The 26,166-nt window shown below is 36.4% G+C and overlaps 3 protein-coding genes, 1 long non-coding RNA gene and 1 pseudogene across 8 annotated transcripts; 3 read left to right on the forward strand and 2 right to left on the reverse strand.

Moving 5' to 3' along the window:
• Window positions 1–1,007: 1,007 nt before the first annotated feature.
• Window positions 1,008–3,889, reverse strand: LOC118648281 (annotated as a pseudogene).
• An 11,933-nt stretch (window positions 3,890–15,822) lies between these two features.
• Window positions 15,823–17,858, reverse strand: LOC118648283. The gene is made up of 2 exons (XR_004965233.1): window positions 17,774–17,858; window positions 15,823–17,101 (listed from the first exon to the last, which is right to left on the reverse strand). It is a non-coding gene; the product is annotated as an uncharacterized LOC118648283 (long non-coding RNA).
• An 83-nt stretch (window positions 17,859–17,941) lies between these two features.
• Window positions 17,942–20,879, forward strand: LOC118644050 (ufm1-specific protease 1-like). Of its 4 annotated transcripts, none has more exons than XM_036294618.1 (4): window positions 17,942–18,150; window positions 19,881–20,040; window positions 20,127–20,297; window positions 20,368–20,879. In XM_036294618.1, the coding sequence occupies exons 2-4, from the start codon at window positions 19,906–19,908 to the stop codon at window positions 20,731–20,733; spliced, it is 672 nt and encodes a 223-aa protein (XP_036150511.1). In that variant the 5' UTR covers window positions 17,942–18,150; window positions 19,881–19,905; the 3' UTR covers window positions 20,734–20,879. The 4 variants fall into 4 exon arrangements, with proteins under 4 accessions (XP_036150511.1, XP_036150514.1, XP_036150513.1 ...); XM_036294621.1 differs by lacking the exon at window positions 17,942–18,150 and adding an exon at window positions 18,157–18,427; XM_036294620.1 differs by lacking the exon at window positions 17,942–18,150 and adding an exon at window positions 18,472–18,918.
• A 49-nt stretch (window positions 20,880–20,928) lies between these two features.
• LOC118648282 lies at window positions 20,929–23,363 on the forward strand. Of its 2 annotated transcripts, none has more exons than XM_036294622.1 (2): window positions 20,929–22,231; window positions 22,963–23,363. In XM_036294622.1, exons 1-2 carry the CDS (start codon window positions 22,050–22,052, stop codon window positions 23,180–23,182), a joined length of 402 nt encoding a protein of 133 aa, XP_036150515.1. In that variant the 5' UTR covers window positions 20,929–22,049; the 3' UTR covers window positions 23,183–23,363. The 2 variants fall into 2 exon arrangements, with proteins under 2 accessions (XP_036150515.1, XP_036150516.1); XM_036294623.1 differs by lacking the exon at window positions 22,963–23,363 and adding an exon at window positions 22,293–22,449 and having other exon boundaries at window positions 20,936–22,231.
• Window positions 23,364–23,993: 630 nt separating this feature from the next.
• Window positions 23,994–25,365, forward strand: LOC105833328. Its single transcript, XM_012674988.3, has 3 exons — window positions 23,994–24,348; window positions 24,562–25,031; window positions 25,109–25,365. Exons 1-3 carry the CDS (start codon window positions 24,002–24,004, stop codon window positions 25,189–25,191), a joined length of 900 nt encoding a protein of 299 aa, XP_012530442.2. The 5' UTR covers window positions 23,994–24,001; the 3' UTR covers window positions 25,192–25,365.
• Window positions 25,366–26,166: the final 801 nt, after the last annotated feature.

The raw sequence follows: 26,166 nt of genomic DNA on the forward strand, positions 1-26,166 counted from the left end.
TGTTATTATGTGGTGATTATGGAAAGAACGGGTTCAAAAATGATGCTATAATTAAGTGTAAAAAAATAGTTTTCATTACATTATGAATTTGACACATTGGAGAGGGGAAAGACCGGGAGAGAAGGGGACTGATTTCTCCGGGAAGACGGGAGAGAGGGAGGGGAGAGACGGGGAGAGACCGCAGGATGAGACCGTGAGGGACGGGGAGGAGAACGGGACGGGGAGACGGGGAGAGACCGGGAGAGACGAGGAGAGACGGGGAGAGACCGGGAGAGACGGGTAGAGACCGGGAGAGACGGATAGAGACCGGGAGAAACGGGTGAGACCGGGAGAGACGGGGAGAGACCGGGAGAGACGGGAAGAGACCAGGAGAGACGGGAGAGAGAGGACGGGAGAGAAACCGGGAGAGGCGAAGAATGTTTCTATTGTGTTTAAATTAAGGTAATAAGAAAAATAAAGATAGCTGTTATTTTATTGAAAAAAAGGAACTTATTAAAAACAGTCTTTGAATGAATTTCTAAATCCATGGCAGTTTTAGAAAAAAAAAATAGAAGTATGTGAATAATGAATATTAGATTTATTAAAGATAGATAAATACTTATTCAAAAATAAAATAAAAAGAGCACAGTAAAGCAAGGCTCTTGAAAGTTAAACAACGAAAGCAAAGAAAATTGAAAAAAACGTAGCATAATAGAGAGCCACAGCACGCGTGGCAGGGCATAGCTAGTTTATTAATAATAATAAGTTGAAGAATAAATATTTAGTATATTATTAAAGTAATATTATTTAAAGTTTGTTTGATTGATTAATTTCATTTTGTAGAATAACACATTATTCATATTTCTTGTTTGAATTTCTTCTTATGAAACAAAATTGTCCATAATACTGTTAATAAAGAACGATTTGATACCACAATTTAGACATTTATAAAATTGAATTTTTTGTTTTTATGAAATTAAATCATTCAATTTTGTTTAAATTGTATGTCGCTAATTGCGATAACTTACCGAAGAATTCTGACAGGAATGTATGTAAACCAAGGGGGTAAAAAGAGTTAAATAACTGCCTGCGGTGAAGTCTACGATGCACAATCCCAACCGGATTTTGTGTGTAGTTTAGAAAGCCCGCGCCAATAGATTGCACTAGGTCCAATGTCGTACTATTATCGGCGTAAACGTAAAAGCTTTTCCGTGCTATAACAGAGAAAGTGTATCATTATGTAAAACTTATAATCGGCGGACGGTTGCACTGTAATTTCCTAATAACGAGTACTTACTGGGAGTGCTAGGCGGTCCCGCAACCGTGTCCATGGCAGTATTAATATGAAGAGATATATCTAAAGCGATATCGATATACTCAATGATAAGAAATTAAAATTTTTTTCTGGTAAAAGTTAACTAATGCCTAGTATATTTTCTTAGTTTTTGGTTTTTTTTTTTTTTTTTAATTAAGCTAATCCTACTGAATAAATTCTTGCCCAATGCTAGTTCAAATTTAGTACAGTTTTTATTAAAAATGATAGATTAAATAATATTTCATAAGATTTTATAATTAGCAATTATTTAAATAGATATAAAAATTTTAAATAGATAAATACTTTAAAAATTACTATGATTATGATATTTAAGTTAAATATAAACAATCTTGATAAAAAATGTTAGGCACCTATTTTTTCATTTACCTGGAAATCTTTTTTATTTCCGTTTAGATAATTATTCTTTGTTTTTAAAAATCCTTTAAACTTATGTGTAATAATGCCGATAACCAATAGAAAATAATAGAAAAGTGCCTAATATTTTTCATCAAGGTTGTATTACTAAAACATATTTAACTTAAATACAGAAGTACTTGGACTCAAAAAATCGTAGAATAAACGCAATTTAATCAACATTAAGAGGAAGAATTTTTCTTCCAATGCACAGCGTGTAAACGTTACCGTTGTGAAACGACGAGGCTGCTACAAAACCAGAACATCATGCCGCCGTGGCCGAACACGTAAAAGTCGCGACTGGGAATATGAAATGTATCGTCCGGTAGAACTAGCTCCAGAGTTCCTTGCGTGATCGTAACGCCAGTGCTATGAAAGACGCGTAGCGAGCAATACTCTGCGAATACTGGAGCGGCTGTCCAAATGACCTGAGAAAGCAAGATTCACGCGTTAATAAATATTCTCCAGACAACAAGCGTATCTAAAAGACATCTTTTAGATATGTGTGGTTGCCCGGAAGTCCATCTTTCTTTTTTCATGAATTTTATACAGAAAAATACATACTTGATTAAATAACCATACTTATTTCAAATATTTTATAAGTTTATACACATAGATATTTACAAAATTATCATAAGCATCAAATTTATTCAAAATATATCTTAAATCCTAATAATTTAATATTTTAATTAAAAATCTTAAGTTAAAACAAAATTCAATTTGTTATATTATTAGATTGTATTATTATATATTTTGACTTTTCCATGATAAAATTTTGTAAGATTCTTTAAAAGAGTATAGATTCTTCTTCTAATGCATGGTTTTAATGAATTTTCTAAAATTTGAATTTAAAGCAAATATATTTTAAAACTATTGTTAAAAAAATATTCTTTGTTAAAGTTATTTAAAAGAAGGAAAGTAAATAGAGTAATCGCTTTCCTTAGCAGTAGAATTAATAATTTTCTGTGTGTATGTATGTTACATTAACTCACCAAACGCTAGACCAAATATGACTACGCTCATCTCGGTGGACAGTAGAAAAAATCTCACTGTGACCCACAGGACCTTGTCGGCCTTACCGCCAACTGAAGCTGCCGCGTTCACTGTCATCGACACGACGCATCGCACTACCGATATAGCTACATTACAAATGACCAGACCGTAAAACGCTAAAAATATTGGGCTACTCGTTGCACGTAGTTTAAGCCTCGCTCTGTTGAATCGCATTGCAATGAATAGAAGAAACAGAAGATTCGGCACCAGGATGATGATGTCCCATATTCTCACTCTGTGAAACAAAAATATAATCAGTGAATCATTTGGGACCTGAATCATTAAGGGCACGCTTCACCTTGACCTCTTGAATTGTTTCATTGTTTATCCTGTTTATCAAATGTCAATTCTCAGTTAAGTTTTTTGTCTAGTAAAGTTAGTCTAGTCTAGTTTTTCACTTTCAAAAAATCTGTTAAAATTAGAAATTATTTTTCAACATCTCTGTTACATTATCAAATAATTTATAAACTTAAAATATAAAATTTTTATTAAAACTTAAATAAAAATTTAAGAATAAAATTTTGCTTGTGTGTTAATAACGACTCAGATATTGATATTTGACAAACAAGAATGTGAAATGATTCTGAGAGCGTTGCAAGCGTCAAATAGAACGTATTCCCTGTAGATCAGAGGAAAAAAGTCCTACCTGGAGTCCTTGATCTCCTTGTACAGAATAAGCTTGCAGAGAAGTGCTCCTCATCATCCATTGCCGTACTCGCATTAGGAATCATAGTACTGCTCAGGTCATATGTGTGCTGCCAACTTTCCGACACCTCCTCCCTCTCAGCGCCGTACATTTCCTGCCCTCTCAAGCGTTGCGTTGGGGTTCCGCCTCCTGTAGTTTCACGATGGGGGGGAAATAAGGAAACGTCAGAGCAATAACAATCACATAGCATAGCTTGTCCCTTAAACTAAGACACATTTACACCAATATGGATTAACTTTAATTTCAATTTAATTTTCTTTCTACTTTCTTCTAGAAAAAGATAAAAAGTAAGTAAAACCAACATTAATCCACATTGCTGTGCAAGTAGGTTTTGTGTCCATTTCTATCACTGTAAATTAACTTCGATCTTGGTTTATAACTTTCTCTTTATCTTCTCCTAAAGAATTCTGAATTAGAAAAAGGTGAAGTGAAGAGTAAATTTAACCGAGATTAAAGTAAATCTATATCGCGCACACAGGCCCAAGTTGAACTGGGTGACGATTAAAAGAAGTTAAGATAGAGAAAGAACAGTTTTTTTTTCTAACATGACGTTATCTATCTACGAGTGATGATGCAGCTGACACGAGGCAGGCAGGGAGGGAGGAAGAACGGGGACACGGTGAACGCCAAACAACAGAGCCGACGTCGTGGGACAAACATAACCTAGAGAAAATGTCCGCGAAGCCCGCAGCGATTTCGGTCGCGCGGACGGGGCGCGACGGGATCGCCGCGAGGCCTCTTCTTCTGGGGGCGAAGGGCACGAGTCGCGCGGTCAATACCACGGAGAAAGAAATCGATAGACTACAATAGACTAGACTAGACTAGACTAGACTAGACTAGACTAGACCAGAGCCCGGTCCTATTGTGTGTAGCTGTCAAACGCGACGAGCAACGAGACAATGAGAGGGAGAGGGGTCTAGACTGATCTGGACTAACTAGACTAACCCGGTTGTAACCGACTTGACTAATTAGATGAGACGACCGTACCGTCAATTGGCTTACCGTGCATGAGGACGTCGCTCTCATTTTCTCCCTGGGAAACGACAGCGCGCTCGTTCCGGCCAGCCGAGGCGAACATTGGTGCGTGACGGACGCGTACTCCGCGAGTCTTCTTTTCTTTCCGCCTTTCTGGTTTCTGCTCTCACTTCTCCTCTCTCTCTCTCTCTCTTTCTCTCTTTCTCTATCTTTCTCTCAAACCTTCTGGCTACCTTTCTGTTTTTCTCTGCCGTTACCTCGCTGGTTGTCTCCCAGGTCTCCCTTTGGCTTGACAGTGCCGACAGTGGCTCTTCTCTCTTTCTCTCTGTCTCTTTCACACTCGTTGTCAGTGTTGCCAACTCCTGAAAAAATAATCCGCTAAATTCGATTTAAAATACCGCTAGAAAATCGCCAGATAATAGAATGCCAGAAAACCGTCAGTATATATATATGTGTGTGTGTGTGTGTATGTATATATATTTATATATATAATAAAGTGCATTTGAAAAGAATGCTATTAGCATTATCCGCATCAGTCTATTCTTCTACTAATATTGATTACTTCTTTATTTATTAAAATAATAATATTCTAAATATATTATGTATAATTTATATATTAATATATGTATTTACGTATTAATTTTTAATAACATATTAATATTTTTTTAAGTAATGGTAAATATTAATCTAGTAGTCTTCCTCAACATTGTTATTATCAATCACATTTTAATATCACAGTTAACACAAGCTACATTTTATTATCAATTAAACGAATAATGAACTCTGTATTTCATAATTATAGCATTTATTATATCGATTTAAACCATATCTGAAAACAATTATTATTATAACTTGTTTGGAGATGTGACATGACACGATTCTAATAGTTTTACTAATCTTCAAGATAAGTTGCATCAAAATATATGAAGAAAATGTAGTCTGATCTCTATTGGCACTCACGATTTGAATACAATTAAAGGTCCATTTCTATATGATGCTAGATACCATAAAAAATACGGTTCAAACCACTTAATCAAGATAAAATGTATACAAGAGAAGAAATTATGCAGTTATATGCATTAAGTTTCTCGCTCTTTTTCTCATTATGTTTGTAAATTCTGTAAGTAATTGCAATATGTAATCAAACGGTCCCTTTTTTAAATCTCCATTCTGGAAGACCAAAGATTTGTCTCATGCAAATTAAAATCTGTGTATAAAATTAAATTTACAATCTGTCATTTACGAGTTCGTTGCTCTTACAGCCATACATTGAGATTCTAATTAATGAAAATAATCCTACATGTAGAAAATGATTAATACATGTTCATGTCTAACTACGTTTGCAGATACATGCGCACTTAAACAGTATTTACTAATCATAAAAGTCAGTCCTGTTTATCCTATTATATATGGTAATGGAGTTGTTTTATCTTTGTCTCCTATCATTAATGGAAGTCATTCAAAGATCACACTTAATACAAAAAATATTTTTATCGAGTGCACAGCAACTGATCTTACAAAGGTACGTGAATTTACATTGTTTAATTTTAATCTGTATATATTTATTGAATACAAAAAATACTTAAAATAGATGCTTTAAAAATAAGATGCTATAATTAATATATAAAATATATACGTTATAAATTATTATACATTATTACAAATTGTAAATAACCTGTAGACAAAGATAGTGGTAGATATTTTAGTTTGTGCATTCAGTTAGTATCGCAAGACAAAGTATACAACCGAAATTGTAGAAGTGGTATATAGATAATCAAACCTTCTATTATCCAAAATTAAAGTATCGAACGGAAGAAATCAGTTGCAATAAAGCGATTAATTACATTGGCATTGAGTACGTGATCGCACCTTTTTCATGCATGTAGAATAATGATTACGAAATGACAGTTGCTGCTACCAACTAACAAGGGACCGAGAAATCTCAATCGCAGCACTTGCGGTTGCAAAGTGACAACATTTAAAAGGTGAAACAAACTTTGCAATTGTATTCAGCCTTTCCGTAATTGACGTACATTACAATATACATTTAATCGTGCTACTTATTTTAATGATACAGCAAAAAGAATGTGTATATAAAGTTAAGGAATTTTAAGTTTGCATTAAGTTCGATAAAACGAAATGTCTCTTGCAACCAGGAAGAGGCTAAAGAGGAAATTTAAATAACAGACGAATAATCAATCATGATTGTAAGATGAAAGATTGAAAAGGCAGAGACATCCTCGATTAATCGCTGATCATTTTTAATTATCCATAATATCTATGGCCATGCCTATAATACTTATGCATATTACACGTCAAATATTTTGGTAAAAAAACTTGCTCGAGTATCCATATCCCTTTGCTTCACAGTGATAGCCTGATATATGATCGGCATTCGTTTTTTTTCTTTTCTAAGCGAATTAAAGTTTGCATAGAGGTTCAGAAGAAATCTTCCTTCCCACGGGTACGACCTTGTCGTGGTGGGAGGGCTTAGTACCCCGAAGGCTTGAATGCAGGGGCCACAACGGAAATGGATTTATATCTTAAGGGTTCCTTCTTATTAGTAGATGGCGTTATTGATGTGACAAATAAAAATTTATATCAATGATATGTAGCATTATATTAGTGTATGTACAAGAGCCACAACCTGTACGTACACTAATATAATGCTACATATCACTGATATAAATTTTTAATGTATTTGTCACATCAGTAACGCCATCTACTAATAGAAGAAACCCTTAAGATATAATCCACTTCCGGTTTGGCCATGCTTGAATGCCTGTGGGGGAAGCTAACTGTACCCATTGCCTTCGTCGATCGTAAAATTGTTCGTCGCGTCGCACGTTTGCTTCGGGAGTGCCGACCGATTTAATTGAAAACGAATCGTAGCCGGTTCGTCGCGTCGTGCGTTTGCTTCGGGAGTGCCGTTTAAGTAAATGGATTAAAAGGGCTTTTCTCATATTCCAATGATACAACTCGATTGAGTAATACCGTTCGTCTCCCTCAGCCGCTTCATCTAAAAATAAAGATAGAAACGTTAGTAATAAACGGACAATAAAATAAATATTTTGGAAAATCGTGAATAAGTAAAAATAAACTTAAGAAATTAAAGCTAATTTCGCTGCGCGCCTTACGTCGTCTCGTGATTTTCCATACCTCCACACGTCTCCTTTCCACGATGCCTGTCTTTGGGCATCTATCCGCGTCGAGAGCCTGTCTCTGGGCGGATCGTCGCAATCCTGTTATCCTTCCCGTTCTCGATGCCTGTCTTTGGGCATCTATCCGCGTCGATAGCCTGTCCTCTGGGCGGTCGTCGAAACGAAAACCTATTTCGCCGCGCGCCTTACGTCGTCTCGTGATTTTCCATACCTCCACACGTCTCCTTTCCACGATGCCTGTCTTTGGGCATCTATCCGCGTCGAGAGCCTGTCTCTGGGCGGATCGTCGCAATCCTGTTATCCTTCCCGTTCCCGATGCCAATCTCTCTAGGCATCTATCCGCGTCGATAGCCTGTCTCTGGGCGGTCGTCGAAACGAAACCTATTTCGCCGCGCGCCTTACGTCGTCTCATGATTTTCCATACCTCCACACGTCTCCTTTCCACGATGCCTGTCTTTGGGCATCTATCCGCGTCGAGAGCCTGTCTCTGGGCGGATCGTCGCAATCCGGTTATCCTTCCCGTTCTCGATGCCTGTCTTTGGGCATCTATCCGCGTCGATAGGCCTGTCTCTGGGCGGTCGTCGAAACGAAAACCTATTTCGCCGCGCGCCTTACGTCGTCTCGTGATTTTCCATACCTCCACACGTCTCCTTTCCACGATGCCTGTCTTTGGGCATCTATCCGCGTCAAGAGCCTGTCTCTGGGCGGATCGTCGCAATCCTGTTATCCTTCCCGTTCCCGATGCCAATCTCTCTAGGCATCTATCCGCGTCGATAGCCTGTCTCTGGGCGGTCGTCGAAACGAAAACCTATTTCGCCGCGCGCCTTACGTCCGTCTCATGAGTTTCCATACCTCCACACGTCTTCCTTTCCACGATGCCTGTCTTTGGGCATCTATCCGCGTCGAGAGCCTGTCTCTGGGCGGATCGCTCGCAATCCTGTTATCCTTCCCGTTCCCGATGCCTGTCTTGGGCATCTATCCGCGTCGATAGCCTGTCTCTGGCGGTCGTCGAAACGAAAACCTATTTCGCCGCGCGCCTTACGTCGTCTCGTGATTTTCCATATCTCCACACGTCCTCCTTTCCACGATGCCTGTCTTTGGGCATCTATCCGCGTCGAGAGCGTCAGGGCGATCGTCGCAATCCTTTGTCCTTCCCGTTCTTCGATGTCTCTCTCAGGACATCTATCCGCGTCGAGGGCCTTCATCAAGGTGCTCGTCGCAACCAACTACTCTTTCCCCCTTGAAATAAAGAAATAGAAGCATTTTAAATAAATTCACACCAAAGTATTTAGGAAAATCGCGAGTAAATTAACTTAAGAAACTAAAGTTTATCTCGCCGCGCGTCTTACGTCGTCCTCGTGTTTGCGCGACTTGCTTTCCCATGCCTCCACACTTTTCGTTCCTGCGATGCCTCTTCTCAAGGTATCTATCCGCGTCGAGAGCGTCAGGGCGATCGTCGCAATCCTTTGTCCTTCCCGTTCTTCGATGTCTCTCTCAGGACATCTATCCGCGTCGAGGGCCTTCATCAAGGTGCTCGGTCGCAACCAACTACTCTTTCCCCTTGAAATAAAGAAATAGAAGCATTTTAAATAAATTCACACCAAAGTATTTAGGAAAATCGCGAGTAAATTAACTTAAGAAACTAAAGTTTATCTCGCCGCGCGTCTTACGTCGTCTCGTGTTTCGCGACTTGCTTTCCCATGCCTCCACACTTCTCGTTCCTGCGATGCCTCTCTCAAGGTATCTATCCGCGTCGAGAGCGTCAGGGCGATCGTCGCAATCCTTTGTCCTTCCCGTTCTTCGATGTCTCTCTCAGGACATCTATCCGCGTCGAGGGCCTTCATCAGGTGCTCGTCGCAACCAACTACTCTTTCCCCCTTGAAATAAAGAAATAGAAGCATTTTAAATAAATTCACACCAAAGTATTTAGGAAATCGCGAGTAAATTAACTTAAGAAACTAAAGTTTATCTCGCCGCGCGTCTTACGTCGTCTCGTGTTTCGCGACTTGCTTTCCATGCCTCCACACTTCTCGTTCCTGCGATGGCCTCTCTCAAGGTATCTATCCGCGTCGAGAGCGTCAGGGCGATCGTCGCAATCCTTTGTCCTTCCCGTTCTTCGATGTCTCTCTCAGGACATCTATCCGCGTCGAGGGCCTTCATCAAGGTGCTCGTCGCAACCAACTACTCTTTCCCCCTTGAAATAAAGAAATAGAAGCATTTTAAATAAATTCACACCAAAGTATTTAGGAAAATCGCGAGTAAATTAACTTAAGAAACTAAAGTTTATCTCGCCGCGCGTCTTACGTCGTCTCGTGTTTCGCGACTTGCTTTCCCATGCCTCCACACTTTTCGTTCCTGCGATGCCTCTCTCAAGGTATCTATCCGCGTCGAGAGCGTCAGGGCGATCGTCGCAATCCTTTGTCCTTCCCGTTCTTCGATGTCTCTCTCAGGACATCTATCCGCGTCGAGGGCCTTCATCAAGGTGCTCGTCGCAACCAACTACTCTTTCCCCCTTGAAATAAAGAAATAGAAGCATTTTAAATAAATTCACACCAAAGTATTTAGGAAAATCGCGAGTAAATTAACTTAAGAAACTAAAGTTTATCTCGCCGCGCGTCTTACGTCGTCTCGTGTTTCGCGACTTGCTTTCCCATGCCTCCACACTTCTCGTTCCTGCGATGCCTCTCTCAAGGTATCTATCCGCGTCGAGAGCGTCAGGGCGATCGTCGCAATCCTTTGTCCTTCCCGTTCTTCGATGTCTCTCTCAGGACATCTATCCGCGTCGAGGGCCTTCATCAAGGTGCTCGTCGCAACCAACTACTCTTTCCCACTTGAAATAAAGAAATAGAAGCATTTTAAATAAATTCACACCAAAGTATTTAGGAAAATCGCGAGTAAATTAACTTAAGAAACTAAAGTTTATCTCGCCGCGCGTCTTACGTCGTCTCGTGTTTCGCGACTTGCTTTCCCATGCCTCCACACTTTTCGTTCCTGCGATGCCTCTCTCAAGGTATCTATCCGCGTCGAGAGCGTCAGGGCGATCGTCGCAATCCTTTGTCCTTCCCGTTCTTCGATGTCTCTCTCAGGACATCTATCCGCGTCGAGGGCCTTCATCAAGGTGCTCGTCGCAACCAACTACTCTTTCCCCCTTGAAATAAAGAAATAGAAGCATTTTAAATAAATTCACACCAAAGTATTTAGGAAAATCGCGAGTAAATTAACTTAAGAAACTAAAGTTTATCTCGCCGCGCGTCTTACGTCGTCTCGTGTTTCGCGACTTGCTTTCCCATGCCTCCACACTTCTCGTTCCTGCGATGCCTCTCTCAAGGTATCTATCCGCGTCGAGAGCGTCAGGGCGATCGTCGCAATCCTTTGTCCTTCCCGTTCTTCGATGTCTCTCTCAGGACATCTATCCGCGTCGAGGGGCCTTCATCAAGGTGCTCGTCGCAACCAACTACTCTTTCCCCCTTGAAATAAAGAAATAGAAGCATTTTAAATAAATTCACCACCAAAGTATTTAGGAAAATCGCGAGTAAATTAACTAAGAAACTAAGTTTATCTCGCCGCGCGTTCTTACGTCGTCTCGTGTTTCGCGACTTGCTTTCCCATGCCTCCACACTTCTCGTTCCTGCGATGCCTCTCTCAAGGTATCTATCCGCGTCGAGAGCGTCAGGGCGATCGTCGCAATCCTTTGTCCTTCCCGTTCTTCGATGTCTCTCTCAGGACATCTATCCGCGTCGAGGGCCTTCATCAAGGTGCTCGTCGCAACCAACTACTCTTTCCCACTTGAAATAAAGAAATAGAAGCATTTTAAATAAATTCACACCAAAGTATTTAGGAAAATCGCGAGTAAATTAACTTAAGAAACTAAAGTTTTATCTCGCCGCGCGTCTTACGTCGTCTCGTGTTTCGCGACTTGCTTTCCCATGCCTCCACACTTTTCGTTCCTGCGATGCCTCTCTCAAGGTATCTATCCGCGTCGAGAGCGTCAGGGCGATCGTCGCAATCCTTGTCCTTCCCGTTCTTCGATGTCTCTCTCAGGACATCTATCCGCGTCGAGGGCCTTCATCAAGGTGCTCGTCGCAACCAACTACTCTTTCCCCCTTGAAATAAAGAAATAGAAGCATTTTAAATAAATCACACCAAAGTATTTAGGAAAATCGCGAGTAAATTAACTTAAGAAACTAAAGTTTATCTCGCCGCGCGTCTTACGTCGTCTCGTGTTTCGCGACTTGCTTTCCCATGCCTCCACACTTCTCGTTCCTGCGATGCCTCTCTCAAGGTATCTATCCGCGTCGAGAGCGTCAGGGCGATCGTCGCAATCCTTTGTCCTTCCCGTTCTTCGATGTCTCTCTCAGGACATCTATCCGCGTCGAGGGCCTTCATCAAGGTGCTCGTCGCAACCAACTACTCTTTCCCCCTTGAAATAAAGAAATAGAAGCATTTTAAATAAATTCACACCAAAGTATTTAGGAAATCGCGAGTAAATTAACTTAAGAAACTAAAGTTTATCTCGCCGCGCGTCTTACGTCGTCTCGTGTTTCGCGACTTGCTTTCCCATGCCTCCACACTTTTCGTTCCTGCGATGCCTCTCTCAAGGTATCTATCCGCGTCGAGAGCGTCAGGGCGATCGTCGCAATCCTTTGTCCTTCCCGTTCTTCGATGTCTCTCTCAGGACATCTATCCGCGTCGAGGGCCTTCATCAAGGTGCTCGTCGCAACCAACTACTCTTTCCCCCTTGAAATAAAGAATAGAAGCATTTTAAATAAATTCACACCAAAGTATTTAGGAAAATCGCGAGTAAATTAACTTAAGAAACTAAAGTTTATCTCGCCGCGCGTCTTACGTCGTCTCGTGTTTCGCGACTTGCTTTCCCATGCCTCCACACTTCTCGTTCCTGCGATGCCTCTCTCAAGGTATCTATCCGCGTCGAGAGCGTCAGGGCGATCGTCGCAATCCTTTGTCCTTCCCGTTCTTCGATGTCTCTCTCAGGACATCTATCCGCGTCGAGGGCCTTCATCAAGGTGCTCGTCGCAACCAACTACTCTTTCCCCCTTGAAATAAAGAAATAGAAGCATTTTAAATAAATTCACACCAAAGTATTTAGGAAAATCGCGAGTAAATTAACTTAAGAAACTAAAGTTTATCTCGCCGCGCGTCTTACGTCGTCTCGTGTTTCGCGACTTGCTTTCCCATGCCTCCACACTTTTCGTTCCTGCGATGCCTCTCTCAAGGTATCTATCCGCGTCGAGAGCGTCAGGGCGATCGTCGCAATCCTTTGTCCTTCCCGTTCTTCGATGTCTCTCTCAGGACATCTATCCGCGTCGAGGGCCTTCATCAAGGTGCTCGTCGCAACCAACTACTCTTTCCCCCTTGAAATAAAGAAATAGAAGCATTTTAAATAAATTCACACCAAAGTATTTAGGAAAATCGCGAGTAAATTAACTTAAGAAACTAAAGTTTATCTCGCCGCGCGTCTTACGTCGTCTCGTGTTTCGCGACTTGCTTTCCCATGCCTCCACACTTTTCGTTCCTGCGATGCCTCTCTCAAGGTATCTATCCGCGTCGAGAGCGTCAGGGCGATCGTCGCAATCCTTTGTCCTTCCCGTTCTTCGATGTCTCTCTCAGGACATCTATCCGCGTCGAGGGCCTTCATCAAGGTGCTCGTCGCAACCAACTACTCTTTCCCCCTTGAAATAAAGAAATAGAAGCATTTTAAATAATTCACACCAAAGTATTTAGGAAAATCGCGAGTAAATTAACTTAAGAAACTAAAGTTTATCTCGCCGCGCGTCTTACGTCGTCTCGTGTTTCGCGACTTGCTTTCCATGCCTCCACACTTCTCGTTCCTGCGATGCCTCTCTCAAGGTATCTATCCGCGTCGAGAGCGTCAGGGCGATCGTCGCAATCCTTTGTCCTTCCCGTTCTTCGATGTCTCTCTCAGGACATCTATCCGCGTCGAGGGCCTTCATCAAGGTGCTCGTCGCAACCAACTACTCTTTCCCACTTGAAATAAAGAAATAGAAGCATTTTAAATAAATTCACACCAAAGTATTTAGGAAAATCGCGAGTAAATTAACTTAAGAAACTAAAGTTTATCTCGCCGCGCGTCTTACGTCGTCTCGTGTTTCGCGACTTGCTTTCCCATGCCTCCACACTTTTCGTTCCTGCGATGCCTCTCTCAAGGTATCTATCCGCGTCGAGAGCGTCAGGGCGATCGTCGCAATCCTTTGTCCTTCCCGTTCTTCGATGTCTCTCTCAGGACATCTATCCGCGTCGAGGGCCTTCATCAAGGTGCTCGTCGCAACCAACTACTCTTTCCCACTTGAAATAAAGAAATAGAAGCATTTTAAATAAATTCACACCAAAGTATTAGGAAAATCGCGAGTAAATTAACTTAAGAAACTAAAGTTTATCTCGCCGCGCGTCTTACGTCGTCTCGTGTTTCGCGACTTGCTTTCCCATGCCTCCACACTTTTCGTTCCTGCGATGCCTCTCTCAAGGTATCTATCCGCGTCGAGAGCGTCAGGGCGATCGTCGCAATCCTTTGTCCTTCCCGTTCTTCGATGTCTCTCTCAGGACATCTATCCGCGTCGAGGGCCTTCATCAAGGTGCTCGTCGCAACCAACTACTCTTTCCCCCTTGAAATAAAGAAATAGAAGCATTTTAAATAAATTCACACCAAAGTATTTAGGAAAATCGCGAGTAAATTAACTTAAGAAACTAAAGTTTATCTCGCCGCGCGTCTTACGTCGTCTCGTGTTTCGCGACTTGCTTTCCCATGCCTCCACACTTCTCGTTCCTGCGATGCCTCTCTCAAGGTATCTATCCGCGTCGAGAGCGTCAGGGCGATCGTCGCAATCCTTTGTCCTTCCCGTTCTTCGATGTCTCTCTCAGGACATCTATCCGCGTCGAGGGCCTTCATCAAGGTGCTCGTCGCAACCAACTACTCTTTCCCCCTTGAAATAAAGAAATAGAAGCATTTTAAATAAATTCACACCAAAGTATTTAGGAAAATCGCGAGTAAATTAACTTAAGAAACTAAAGTTTATCTCGCCGCGCGTCTTACGTCGTCTCGTGTTTCGCGACTTGCTTTCCCATGCCTCCACACTTCTCGTTCCTGCGATGCCTCTCTCAAGGTATCTATCCGCGTCGAGAGCGTCAGGGCGATCGTCGCAATCCTTTGTCCTTCCCGTTCTTCGATGTCTCTCTCAGGACATCTATCCGCGTCGAGGGCCTTCATCAAGGTGCTCGTCGCAACCAACTACTCTTTCCCCCTTGAAATAAAGAAATAGAAGCATTTTAAATAAATTCACACCAAAGTATTTTGGAAAATCGCGAGTAAATTAACTTAAAAAACTAAAGCTTATCTCGCCGTGCGCTTTACATCGTCTCGTGTTTTCGCGACCTGTTTTTCCACCTTTAAAAAAAAAACGTTACTAATAAATCCACAATAAGATAAAATTAAACTTACGCAACTCTTTTTTGTATTTGAAGTCGTATCATGGGTTTTATGGATTAGTCTAATTAGTTTCACGCGCGTTTGCTTCGGGAGTGCCGACCGATTTATTTGAAAACAAAGTATGTTATTCGCGAGTGTCGCGAGTGTGCAACAAGAGGAGGAGGAGATGCAGGCCTGGGCAAGGCCTCGTGTCATTCCGCAGTGTCATTCCTTGGAGTGAGTATAACTTATTATTTGTATAAAATCAATAGTTTTTTCCATTCGGTTTTACTAGATAAATTACAGCATTATCGAGAATCAAGTAAAATTTTATACAAATTTAATTTTATGAAGCTTTTTTTATTTCGAAAAATATTAATTATATGACGATTATATTAATAATTAAAAGAATAATAAATTTTATATGTAACAATCATCTTTCATTTTATATTAGCAATTGTGAGCTCTATTTTAATTTCAATCTATATGTATGTTAAAGTATTTTACAAATTATTCTATCAATTAATTATTGTATTTACTTAATGAACCCAAGTACAGAGCTGCATTCCCTGAATTATTTTTTACAATATTAATTGTTCCTTTTGTTCTGCTTTAAATTGGACTTTGCGTTTGTTTGTTACAGAATCACCGTAGCAAGTGTTCAGTTGTGCAACGAGAGGAGGAGGAGGTCCAGGAAGGGCATCGGGCATCAGCGGAGCAACCTTGAGGTAAATATTTTTTATTTGCACAAATGATTTTTATTATTTATTTATTTTAATATATAATATAATATTTAATATATAAATTATAAAATTTTCAAAAATATTTATTATTTTAAGCACTGTTTTAATTTGAATCTTATATTTGTGTGTTACAGTATCATCGCAGCTTCGTGGCTGAATAACTCCGCTCGTTGCGCATCGGATCGGTGAGTGACGATTTTTTTTATAAAACAACGAATCTATAAAATTTATATTAAATCTCTTTATTTATTATGTCTTATAAATAATACAGATAAATGCGACTTTTCATAGATTCGTTGTTCTAAATGTTTTTAAATTTTTTTGTTAAAATATTTTTATTTAAAACAAGTATAAATGTATATACTTGTTTAATTCGCTATTACTTAAATGTCTTAAATTATCTGGCTGTCATGCAGCTAGAATGGATTTGGCCAGGATCAACGAAAGGTGAGTCCAATCTGGCCGGAAAAAAAGAAGAAATTTATCAAAAGAGTGTCAAAAATTAACGTAGGTAGGTAGGGATCCGGGTAGGTAGGGATACGGGTAGGTAGGAATGTGTGAATAGGTAAACGAATAAATGGAAATACGGATAAATAAATCTAGGGTTGTAGGGCTCGCAAATGTGTTGTTTACCGCCTGTTTCAGACTTTTCTCGTTAGGTCATGTTATAGGAAAGAGGAGGTTTTAGTGGGTAGGCGGCGGTGAGGCTTTTCGTCTGACGTGCCTTCCGCTGAATCCCACACTCTCCTAGTCTTTCGGGGAGTCTTTTGAAGATTTCCTCCTCTATAAAAAAAAAAAAAAAAAAAAAAAAGCCGGCAGATACATACATAAAAAGTATGTACAAGTAAGCGGGAGCAAGGAGACATAATTCGATAGTTAAAATTATTAGACGGAATATTGACAATAATATGTAGACCGCAAGTTTAGTAATAATAAATATAATTAAATTTTTTATGTATAATTTTTTAAATCTGCGTTATAATATATAAACTATGTAATAATAATTGTACAAACGGAAAGCGCGCATAATTGATTTGAAAATGCGAATACGATAGGTAGAAATACTATTGGAATTTGCCTATTTATAGCTATATATAGGTATACATAAGAAATTTCGATTGTAATATATTTTAGGATTGGTTTGTATTTGTATTATTATATCATCCGGGTAGCGGGTAGGAACTCCTTATGGACAGTCCTATCAGGGGAATTGAATCAACCCCTGCCCACCGCAGATTCCAGGGGCTCCCTGGTCCGGGGAACCAGCACCTGCCAAGGATCCCTGCCCAGGGTAACGGGTGAAGATTGCAAGGGCTAAAGACGAAACAGGAGAAGAGAGACATTAGAGTGGCAAATTAAACAAAGGTGCTAACTTAGCCCTAGAAGAGAATGTAAAATTATCGAGGCTACGTAGTTCTTCAATAGTTCTGTGCTTTGATATCATTTTTAAACAGAGTTCTATCGTTTAAAAATGTGCACATAATTTTAAATAGGCGAAATCAGCACGACACTCGAAAAAATGTGTCGTGCTGGATAGTTATGTCAATTCTGGCGACAAATCTCGGTAGTTCTCGTAGCTCTGTGCTTTGATATCGTTTTTAAAGAGAGTTCTAGCGTTTAACATTTGGCAAAAAAATGCTTATGTGTATAATGTAATTGCGTTCTGAGCTATATATGCACATAAAATGTTAATAACATAATTATTTATTTTGTATTAAATGTATGTGCTATTGAGAAGGTAAAGATATCATCTTGTTTGCTCCTATGTAGCACGGATACACACCAAGAATAGATTTCTTTATTAATTATTTTGATAAATGAGTGAAATCACGTGTAGTTTTATATCCATGTTTAGCGCTGATGCTAATCAAATATCAGTCGCATAAAAAAGACCGTGGTGGCCGCTCTCAGGTTTCTCTCTGACAAAACTTTACTTAAAATCCGCTAGAAAAAAGCTAGAAAAATATTTCATAAAGTTAGAATTACCGTTATCCGCATTTTTTAAATTTACCAGCTAGATGAACTTTGAAAAACACTAGATTTAGCGGGAAAACAGCTAAATTGGCATCACTGCTCGTTGTCTCCCTTCCTCCTGTAGTTCCGCGACTTCCACGCTCTCGTGCGCCTCAATCGGCATTACGCTACGAGATCCCTGTGTGTTCATTCCGTCGAGATTGGCGTTCGTTGATCTTGTCCTCGTCGTCGTTGATCAATCTCGGTGTCGATCCTTGGAATATTCAGTCGCGAGTATCGAGAGCTCAAGTGAAACCCTCTCGCGCGTCTCTTCTACCGTGGCTCTCCGATTAAATCCCATCTCTCACGGTAGAATCAGCGACGACATCGTCGTTCCGACGTGTTGACAGGTGACGCCACGATTCGCTTGCCGCTGCGTTTATTAATTAATAAACGGACCGGCTGTCTTTAGACGCGTGCTCTTGTCTCAACAAGATTCAACGGAACAACGGCTTCAGTTTAGTTCAGAATCTCTACCGCCGAGTTTTTTCTGCCGTTTTTTTTTTTTTTTAGAGGTATCTATTTAGATAGTGTGCTCTCGGCTCTAATCAGTGTATTCCATATTCTGCTATTTGGACATCCAGTTTTTAAATTTTCCTTGCCGGGAATCGAACCCGAGCCTTCTGGGTGAGTGCTAGAGACCTGTTCTTTATCGCTGCACTATTGCACTGGTGCAATAAGCTAAAATAAAACAAATTTTTTTCTTATTCTAACTAGTGCAGCAGTGCAAGAATAAAAAACTAATCTAAAGAACAGGCTTCAGGTATCCTAAATTAAACCATATCGAAAATGTCAAACGTTTTTTTTTTTTTTTTTTTTTTTTTTTTGAGAGTTTAATGTCAGATCTACTTGCAGTAGATAGCAACAAATTGTTGTTTAACATTTGAATGAATAGGTTATGACATATGGATGGTAGCAGCTTGTGTGAAGTTAGGCGATGTTTGCAAGCGGGAAATACAAATCTCCATTCGTAAAGTTTCGATATAAACTCATTCATAATAAACGATTTATGATAAATTCTGCGGTTTTAGAATCTAAAATTTATAATTCTAAAATTATATTCCGGTGAAAATAAAAATCCGAGTGTAAGTCAAATGTAAGAAGAGAGTGATAAAAGTGTAAGCGAAACTTTTATGAAGCGTCAATGCTTTCTTTTACATCATTGTTTCAATTTACGTTTTATTCAGAAATTTTGTTTACGTTTCTATTACTTTCTCCTTGCATTCTACTTTTGTTCCAATTGATATTTTTTTTAAGGTATGAACAATTATACGAACAATTATTTCAACATAATGAATTTATTATTAAAGTTAATATATAATTTTATTATTTATATTAAAAAGGTATTCTAGTATAGAGTGCACAAGAAGTTTGTTTACTTTTGGAAAATTTTTTAAATACTGCTACATAGCTTTCTATATCTTTATACTTGTATATATTTAATAAATAATTTAATCTACAAATTTTGATATAGTTAAATGTTTATCGATTTTTACATTTTATAAATTTCAAAACACATTTTTTAAGTTAACTGACATGATTTTTTTTTTAATACTGGAGTTAATTGGTTTTAACGTTTACATATATTAGTAAAGATTATTGACTTTTGGAGAAATCGTGTCAGCCAACTTGAAAAAATGTATTTTCCAATTTAGATAATGTAAGATAATAAATATTTTATCGTATACAAATTTATAAATATTTATTAAATGTATATCTAGATACTTAGATATATAAAAATATAGAAAAATATGCAGCAGTTAAAAAAAATAGATCACTTCTGTAGACTAATTTTTATCATTTGTATAGCAAAACATATACACATACAACACATACAATATTTCTATGCTGTTTAAATAACTTTCACTATTATCAGTTTATAGGTAACATACACTCTATAATTTTGGGATTATAAATTTAGTTAGAAAGTTATAAAAATTTGTACGATTTATATAATATAAATTTGTAAATTATTAATTCTTAAGTATATGATAATAATTGTTATTTTGCTATATTATAATGATTATTTAGTAAATATATTTTTATGTATTATATGTTAATAAACATTGTGATTGTTTAGGTCTTTTTAACGATACGTAGAAAAGATGATCGTTAATTATTCCAACAATTTGTTGAAAAATATTCATGAAAATTTAACCTTACCAGATAATGGCGAGACATACTTGGTGCAAGGAGATTACGAGTATTGGCATTATGGTTGCGACGGTTTTAATGATAGGGTGATTAATTAATTGGAATAATTGTAATTAAAAGTTTCTTGCGTACTAAATCACAAAAATATAAATATATATTTACCAATATTTAGGGTTGGGGATGCGGATATAGGACACTTCAAACTATTTGCTCATGGATTATAAATAATGAGAATTTAGAAAAAAATGTTCCAAGCGTTAGTAAAATACAAGAGATCCTTGTCGAGGTGGAGGATAAAGACAGATCGTTTATCGGATCGAGAGAATGGATAGGAAGCTTTGAAGTAAACTGAATTCTTTAGTCTATCGAGGAGTTTTACATAAAAAAGATTTTATATTTCGCATACTTTATAGGTATCCGTTGTTTTAAATCAACTTTACGAAAGTCTTAGCAAAATAATTCACGTCTCGAGCGGGAAGAGCTTGATCGACCAAGTGGATAACATTAAAAGACACTTTGAGCGATTTGGCAGTCCAATTATGATGGGTGGGGACAGAGACTGCTCTAGCAAATGTATAGTAGGATTGCATATCGGAAACGAAAGTGTGTATCTGTTAATTGTGGATCCGCACTTTGTCGGAAGAGCGAAAAGTGCGGAGCACTTGAAGAAAGATCAATGGGTAAAGTGGCAAAATTTGACTGATTTCATCGATAGCTCATTTTACAATCTGTGTCTACCGCAACTCAAGTACCGTGGACTGGGCGATAAACAATATTAAATATTGCATATAAAACAAATGTAATAATGTAGAAATGGAAATGTAAATGTGAGATTATAGTTTAATATAAAATAGAGAGGTTGAACGTAGACAAATAGATAAAAGACAAATGTAAAAGATAATGAAATAAAAAAGATAGTAATAGCAAATAATTTGCATTAATCAATAATTAATTATTTGTATTAGTACAATATATATAGTACATAACACAATATATAGTACAATATATTTGTATTAATACAATAATTTATTACTGTATTATATATATTTGTAGTTGTAACATTGACATCAAATTTAGGAAAACGTTGGGTTATTTATATTAATTCCAAAAATTATTTTTTTGGAGTGATTATACTTCTAAATTGTTTAAAAAAAATCTTTTTGTTAAAAAAAAAACGAAGAAAAAGATTGTTTTCTAGATCCTGGAAAGTATTTAATGGATATATTTTATTTTATTATTTGTTACAACTACAAATATATATAATACAGTAATAAATTATTGTATTAATACAAATATATTGTACTACATATTGTATTTTCTGAATTCCGGCTATTGAGACTTTCAATCAGGACTTTCAGTCAAGACTTCATTATACTAAAATTTTAGCCAATTCTATCCGGGACCACTTTTTCACGTGTTTTGTGCGGAGTCTTCTATTACTAGAACTTTCTTTAGAAAAATAAGTGGTTGCATTCCTCTTGACGCTGTCCTTTAAGGCCGCAGCACAGACTTTTGCATAACGCATAAGAGAACAAACCAATCACAGGCTTCTATTTTTATCCTGAGGAGAGAAAAGGCGATTCTGATTGATTGATTCTTTTAAGCGTTATGCATTATACAAAAGTCTTAGTTGCGTTCCAAAATTCACTGCCAGTACTGAAAATCTGTAGTATATGTAACGTGGCCTATAGATTTTCAGTACTGCTAGTGAATTTTGGAACGCAGCTAAAAATGAAATAAGTGCTGCTCCCAGCGCTGTGAGCGCCAAAGACAACGCACCCGGATTCATGACGATGCAGTCGAACTTAGCTTTTTAACTGTGTATGACGTACGATTGTGTAGTTGGTAAGCATTAGTTTTATCAGTTTTATGTATTTCAAAGTATTGCCTCTGTACGTTGTTGAAAAGCACCTAAAGGTTTAGTAGCTTATTCAAATTTTAGATCTCTAAAATAATCATACTCCATTTGACGTATTCTTGTTGACGTTATTTGAAAAAGTCCTTTTTCAAGAACTTCAACGAATTTTGAAATATATTTGTATGATTTAATTCTTGGATCGTGCCATTCAAATTGATTAAACTCAATTGAAAAAGAATGAAACGAATAATACAAAAGAAAGCTCGGAAAGAAAAATCTGTTGTGATCGAAAACAGTAACGCAACACAGAGCGATAAAATTACATTAGATTCGAGTGTCTATTTACATTACGACATTCTGAGAATCATCTTTCAATATTTACATGCCAGGGATCTGGCGAGTGCCGCAATGGTTTGCAGGTATGTATGTATATCTTAAAATGCCCAGCTTTTCGGCTCAATTTCTATTGTGATCCTCTAGACTACCGCCTGAAACTGCTTGAGACTCGGCCAAGCTACCGATCACCGATCACGTGTATGACGCTGTCCCTACGTAAAAAACGTGTTGATCGTTGCGTATTTTCGTAAATATTTTCTTTTATTCAATTAAAAGATAATAAAATATATAAGGCAAAAAAGCAATATTTTATATCAATTTACAAATTATTAGACACGCAAAAATAAAAAAGAACCAGAAAAAATCGAAATATTTTGTATAAAAATTTTACTTTGATTTTATCGTTTCTGTATCATTTGAGTTCAATGTGTTTTTCAATAATTTGATCGAACAGCAGTTACTAGCCGAGTGTAAAAATTAAATTAAAAATTAAACTTCTACTTATTTGTGTGCACATATATATATTTTTATATCATTTATTTGATACAGATTGAAATTAAAAGTATGCAATAAAATCTGCAGGATCACGCACATAAATTTTTTCGTAGAATGACTTCATTAGTTATACTGTGTCATAACCCAGCTATATTAACGTGAATAAATACAAAAAATTTGATTTTTAAATTATCTTTTCGTGATAAATCATGTTGTAAAAAAGTAATTATAATATCATTATGCTGTGAACAACAAATATATGACATTGGAAGATGGGCGTAACATATTACAAATTTAAGTACAAAATTATATTTTTTAGGTCTTGGTTAGAAGCTGCAAATAAGGAAAAATGGACAAGAGGTCCTTATTTTTTCTTTAGTACTTCTACCCCTAATATCTCTTCACCTATTCATTTGTCAAGTTATGTCAGGAATATAAAAATTCATCCATCAATAGGTTTTGTTTTTTTTACTAACGATTATTTTAAAATTTCATATATAGAAGGTATACATTTTATACTTTTATTACATTCTTATTGATAGTTATAGAGAAACAAACTTCGTAATCTTATAAAAATAAATTATAATTTTAATTTTCTTATTGGTACATAAAAGGGCTTAATTTTAATTTACTACTCACTAATAATCAAATTCTTACATACATGGTACTGATTAAATATAATCAAATTCATAAGTGCGAAGTTGCGTAAATGCTTAATTTTTTGAGATATTAAAATTTTAATTATTTGAAAATTTTTTGCTATGTATATTTTTAAAGATTTTTGGAGTTTGTAATAGTTTTCAATAAGCAAATAACATTAAATCTGCAATCTTTTAAAACATTGTTTTATGTGGATTTTATAAATATTGTAACATAATATTTTTGAATTATTACTTCATAACGTAATATTTCTATACATTATAATTACAGTATAGAAATATTATTTTTAATGCTCTACTCAAATATTTTTCATAAAACTGTTGCATATAACATTAAGAATTACATATTTGAAAACGTTAGATCTTTTAAATATATAATTCTTTTAAAATATCATTGTATTAATGTAGTGTTAATGATATCTTGCTTACTGCGAAATATTTTGCTTTATATTACAATTAAGTAATCAGATAAATAAAAAGATTTTATTAATAATAAATATTGAAATATATATATATATATATATATATATATAATTTATGATAAATGATTTTTAAAATATTTATATTATTTTTAAATTAATTTTTTATTTATTTTTTTATTTAAATCATAGAGTAATATAGAATTGTTAAAATTCTATATTATTCTATCGAATTAAAAAATTTTATATTTTCTAACTTTTAAATTTTTTTTAAGAAAAAATGAAAAAAATGTTAGAATTACTACCTGAACGTTGCAAGCTTATAACATTGCTTTGCGAAGATGTTTCTTTGAAAATACCAACGAGATGCAAAGAGATAAGATCCCAAAATCCGTTTCGCATATTATGTACATTTTTACCACGAATTCCGGAAGTAAAAATAAAAGTATTTGAATTAAAAGAACATAATGACATACAGAAAACAGCTAATTATCAGAAGATAATAAAAACAATTAATAATTATACAAAATCTAAGACAAAACACGAGATGTCTACATGTCTTTTATTATTTTATGATTTTGTAAGTCAATCCATAGCAGAACGTTGGATCTCAGCCATACAAAGAAGGTATAGTTAATACTTATTGTACCTATTGATTATTATTAACATATGTATATGTGTGTGTGTGTATTATTAATATTTATTACTACTATACTTATTAATAATAATCCAATGAATAATAGGTATAATCAATAATACGTTAAAAGTTATAAGTCAGGATCATTATCCAACTATAATATAATTACTAATATAAATTTCTTTCTTTCTGGATGTGTTCAGCAAAGGAAATGACATTGTTTCTGTATGGGGTGGTGAGGTATTAAAGATTTATTTAAAACGTAAATATGTTAATGATTTTAATGAAACGTGGATGAACTACAAACAAGAAATGTTTCATCTTGATTTTTCTTGTGTTGCTGTCTTAATCACGGGTTATATAAAGACATGGTCTATGATTTTGGACCAGAGATGTGGAACAAATTATTTTAATATAAAGGAGCAGATTGAAGCAACATTTAAATTATTTAAGGACAAAGTGAAATTAAAGAAACATTCCATAGGATTTAGACTTGCGAGTTTTTGTGAATACTGTTCTTCAAATCCTGTTGGTTATTTTGAAAATTGCAAAAATAAAAGTAAATTGGAATTAACAATATTCCAAAATTTCTTTCCTAGTGTACCCGTAATAAGTTGTTATGGTTATGACGGATTTGGAAAAACTACTTTTATTAACAAGATAGACAAAGAAAGTAAGTAGTTTCTTTCTGTTCTTGTTAATGAAAATATCGTTTCCCGATAAATCAATGCACAATTTTTTTTCGTTTAGGAAACAATGAAGAGGAACATAAATGTGAGAGATCTTGGTTTACTAGCGTGTCTACTGTTTATTTGATTCTTACGTATGGCTGATATTTTGAAAAAAGTTATATCGTTAATAAATGTTTATGAAGTTAGTTAATAAATGCGCGTTAACGATCTTTGTTGCTCTGTGAAATAATTGGGATTAAAATGTAGTTATTTATGCAAAGCATTAACAAGACTTTGTATGTATTTTTTTTATAGATTAAAAATTTTTTTTTCCAGAATTAACGTATTAATATTAGCTTATGAATTGGACTTTATATCGAAAATGAAAAAAAATTTGTTTTAGACTGCTCTTTTCATTAACCCTTTTACGCCCGCGAAAAACAAGAAACTAGTACAAATAAGCATGACGTGTTTTTTGAGTAGCTTATTATGAATATAAGATTAAATGAAGACTTGACAAAGATATTGATACATTAATATCTGACAGTGACAACTATAAAATTATTAATAATTCTATAATTTTGCTTTTTTTCCTTTGATGACGGCCATATTTGACTGCCTTATTTTGAATTCTACAAATCTGATACTAGATTTGTAATTAGCGATCTCAAAAGCATATAATAATTGGTTATTGCACAGCAAAGAACAGTATAGTCAATTTTCCAAAGTTATGGTGTGATTGGCGTGTTGTTTACATGTACGTCATGTGAGTTAGACGTTTATTACGTACACATTAGTCGTAATCGAGCATGTTTATTAGTAAAAGCTAAATTATAACCAAAATAGCTGTAATTTGGCTGTAATTTAATTGTATCAGAAGTAACGTGACTATCAGTTTTATATTACATCTAACATATATCAGCGATGATCAAGCGGATCCATGCGTTATTTATATATAGGTCTCGAAAATTAATATTTAAGAATCTGTGCGTTCTGTAATCAATGTACTTAGAAATTTGCGTCCGTATTATTATTATATGTATATTATAAGTTGTAATAATTTACAATTATTAATTAATAAACATTAATCTCTAAAGGAGGTATTCATTTTAGGCGATTTGGGAACTGCAAAGTGAA

The sequence above is a fragment of the Monomorium pharaonis genome, unplaced genomic scaffold (genome assembly GCF_013373865.1).
Source record: "Monomorium pharaonis isolate MP-MQ-018 unplaced genomic scaffold, ASM1337386v2 scaffold_352, whole genome shotgun sequence".
NCBI classification, from domain to species: Eukaryota; Metazoa; Arthropoda; class Insecta; order Hymenoptera; family Formicidae; genus Monomorium; species Monomorium pharaonis.